The sequence below is a fragment of the Mesitornis unicolor genome, unplaced genomic scaffold (genome assembly GCF_000695765.1).
Source record: "Mesitornis unicolor isolate BGI_N332 unplaced genomic scaffold, ASM69576v1 scaffold1223, whole genome shotgun sequence".
NCBI lineage: Eukaryota > Metazoa > Chordata > Aves > Mesitornithiformes > Mesitornithidae > Mesitornis > Mesitornis unicolor.
Genome location: NW_010175088.1, coordinates 67,035 through 70,750, shown reverse-complemented (window position 1 = coordinate 70,750; position 3,716 = coordinate 67,035). Strand labels below are relative to the sequence as shown.

At 56.2% G+C, this 3,716-nt stretch overlaps 1 protein-coding gene across 1 annotated transcript in view; it reads left to right on the top strand.

Annotated features, from left to right (window-relative positions):
* Nucleotides 1-564: 564 nt before the first annotated feature.
* The window catches only part of PLEKHB1 (pleckstrin homology domain containing, family B (evectins) member 1), a 3,706-nt gene continuing 554 nt past the window's right edge, over nt 565-3,716 (top strand). Inside the window, exons 1-4 of the mRNA XM_010181241.1 lie at nt 565-601; nt 1,069-1,221; nt 2,129-2,231; nt 3,007-3,046. Coding sequence (XP_010179543.1) covers nt 565-601; nt 1,069-1,221; nt 2,129-2,231; nt 3,007-3,046 — 333 coding nt within the window. The remainder of the gene's footprint in view (nt 602-1,068; nt 1,222-2,128; nt 2,232-3,006; nt 3,047-3,716) is intronic.

Sequence of the window (3,716 nt, the reverse complement as noted above, 5' to 3'; positions counted from 1 at the left end):
GGGGTCCCTGGTTGATGGTTGGACTGCGGCCAGGGACCTGCTCCTGCCTGGCCCTGGGGTGTTGGCTTTGCTTGGGGACCTGGGGAGCAATGACTTCATGTCCCCGTTAAGGGGCACATTGCCATCAGGGCAGGGAAAACAAACGAGCGTGGCTCTCCTTTGGCATGGAAAGTTACTGGGGCCATGGGGAATCAGCGCCTGCTCTCACCCACAGCCTGGATTTCTCCGCTTACCTCCACGGGATGATAATCTCTAAATCCCAATGAGATTAAAAGCAGAAGAGAGGTGGCCAGAGCTCCTCCACCCTGCCCCGCCTTCACCACGATGATGAAATCCCACGTCTGTCTAACCCTGATTAACCCGGCTGCTCGGTTCATCCACTGACCCCTACTTCCCCCCCCCCAAAAAAAAAGGGATAACGAAGGTGAACACCCATCCCATATCTGTCCGGGAGCCGCAGGGAGGTGAGAACTGGGGGTAAAAACCACAGGTGGGGTGGGAGCTGCTATTTTAACGCCATTGTTTTTTCCTGTGCCAGCAGGTCCAGAAATCCCTCCCGCAGCCATGGCACTGGTGAAGAGTGGTTGGCTTTGGCGGCAGAGTAAGTGTGACCCCTGAGTTCTCTGCGGTGGGAGCTCCCCTCCAAACCCCAGATTTTGGCTATGGGATGATGGAAAGAAGCAGGGGGGGATGAAATGCCCCGACCCGGGCAGTTAATCCAGCGAGGAAATCACAGCTCAGCCGCTCGTGGATTTACATAAGAGGAGAGAGGGGCCTTCTGCCACAACAGCAGACACATGGCTCCACGTCCGGGGCTGGATCCAGTCCCGTGTGCACTGCAGGACAGCACCAAGCTGCCCCGATGGCTTTTTTTGGCATTTTTAATTTAAAGCCACCTGGCGCAGCTGCCACGGGTGTTCACGCCAGGCACGGGTGCCCTGCAGAATTCAATGGTTCTTGCAGTGCATGGTGGGATCTGCCTGCAAATTTAGGGGATGGCATTGGGGGTCTCTTAAGTGCGGTAGCTGTATCCTGCTGAGGTCCTTCATCTCCTCCCCGTCCCGTCAGGTTCCATCCTGCGCCGCTGGAAGAGGAACTGGTTCGTCCTTTACCTGGACGGCAGCTTGGTTTACTACCATGACGAGACGCAGCGCGACATGGACGGCCGAATCCACATCAAGTACAGCTGCCGGGACGTGCGGATTGGCCGCGAGTGCAGAGGTGAGCGAGGTCCCATGTCCCCAGGCCCCGTGTCCCCATCCCCAGCCCATGCAGGGCTCTGCTCAGAGCTGTAACCCTTTTAAACGATCCTGCTCTCGTGCTTGTGCAGGACACCCCAAAAAAATAAACAAAGCTGCCTAATTCACCCCTTTCTAGCTCCCCCGCCGTCCCTTGGGAGATGCACGTTGCATCTTCTCTTCCGTTGCTTTTCCACGGGGAGGGAAGGAGAAACTCTCCTGGTTTGTGCTTGTTCCCAACTCAATCCCACGGCCCTGACTCATCCCTTGCCGTCTCGCACAAACAAGAACAAAGCAGCGGTTGGGCCCCGGCAGCCCACGGCCGCCACACAAAGTGCCTTTCTTGGGCTGCGAGCGGTGGCGGCAGCACCACCCCAAAGGTTTTTCCTCACCGGAGGGTCCTGCCCAGCTCTGAGAACGGGGGAAAATGCACAAACCCCGTGGCTTTAAGATTGTGTTCTTGCTCGTGCTCATGATCCAACTCCAGCAGTGAGCATCTCACATTCTTACAAAATCTGGGGGCTTGCTGCAATCTGACAAATTCAAAACAAACACAGCTCAGCTTTGGGGCCCTCAGTCAGATTTTTTGGCAATTTTCTGCCCTTCCATTTTCTTTCTGCCGCAGGGGTGGAAGTTTCTGCTCGCCAGCTCTTGGCTCATGTTGGCTTTTAACCTTTGACATCCCAACCGCATCTTGAAAGTGGAGATGGAGCAGAAATTAAACCCCGAATTGTGAGCATGGTGTCCCAGCAGTTTTTTAATGGTTGCATCCATTAGCGGCACATGGCAGGGGACCCCAGAAGGGTCTGTGGGAGGACAGGGAGGGTCGCTGGGGGGGGGGAAGGGGGGTCTCTTTTGCTGAGGCCGAATCCTGCCCCTTCCCTTTCCAGATGTGCAGCCACCCGAGGGCAGGAGCCGCGACTGCCTGCTGACCATCGTCCTGCGGGACGGCTCCAAGACGACGCTGTGCGCCGAGAGCGAGGATGATGCTGTGTAAGCCCAACTCCCGCCACCAAAATCCCCTTTTTCAGCTGAATCACTCCAAGCCCATGTCCCCACCGTGTCCCACCCATGGCAAAAACGCTGCAGAGCCCCCGTTTCCTCAAACACCCGCATTCGCTCGCAGGGCGAGAGGCACAGGCGGAGATTTGGTTTTCCCACTGAATAATTCAGAGCCAACAGCAGCTATTTTTAAGCAGTCCAGCTTCTGCGGGGCGGGTTTCCCTCTCGGATGAGAAATCACCGCTTGGCCTGACCAAGGATTGCTGGGGAAGGGTTTTCATCAGTATCTGGTAATAAATAGTGTGAAAGCGAGGCCATGCCCACTTTACAACTGTTTCCCTTTTATTTATTTATATTAAAAAAAATAAGAAAAAATAAGTGGGAAGCCTTCAGCTGCACTTCGATGGAGGGAGATGTGCAGCCATGGCCAAGCTGAGCTCGATCAAATGAGCTTGACTGCAGTTGAATAGAAATTCATCCCTTGCCTGCCTTTTCCCCCCAGTTTTGATGCCATCTTCCTGCCTGTCCCTTTGCAAGGAGAGGGTTTAGCCTTGCGCCCATCTCCGTGGCATTGGGCTTCCTCCCACCCCCACCCATTAGCCCAGCACTGGCTAACAGGGAATTGAAGATGAATGCCAGCCCCATGGCCACCTCCAGGTCCCGGGGAGGGGAGGGAGGGACACACACACAGCTGGCAGAGCTGCAGGGGACAATTCCCACCCCCACAGCACACCCCAGAACTGCATCCTCTCTGTTTTGTTCACAGCGCTTGGAAGATGGCCGTGCTGGAGGCTAAATCCACCCCGGTGAGGCTTCATCCCCTAAAAAGGGGGACACTGTCCCGGCATGGGCTTTGGGCAGACAGGGGTGGAGGTTACACTGACCCCGGCCCCCACAGGGGTGACCCCCTGAGACCCCAGCACCCATCGAGCAGCCTGGGGACATAGGAAGTGAAGCCCCCAGAGCCACACAGGAGAGAAAGTGGAGGAGAAGTGGGTGTGACAGAGGATGACAGCATCGAGGGTGACCCTGTTCAGCCGTGGGGGGTGACAGGGGCAGAAGTTAAGGTCATGGGACACAGGGTGATGGGGGACACAGGGTGATGGGGGACACAGGGTGATGGGGGACACAGGGTGATGGGGGACACAGGGTGATGGGGGACACAGTTAAGGTGACAGGGACAGAATTTAAGGTTGATGGGAAGATGTTTAAGTTGATGGGGGGCAGAGTTGAGGGGAATACAGGCAGAGTTAGAGTGACAAGGACAGAATTTGAGATGATGGGGACATGGTTAAGGTGACAGAGGACACAGCCAGGGATCTGGGCACAGGTAGGTGATTTGGGTGCTTGAGCCAAGGCATTCTGGATCCTCGGGGCCCCCTTCCAGCAGTGCAGGGAAACCCAAGCAATTCAGGTCCCTGTCACACATGGGGAAACTGAGGCACGGTCACACTGGTTGGGTTGTGGCTCCACCGC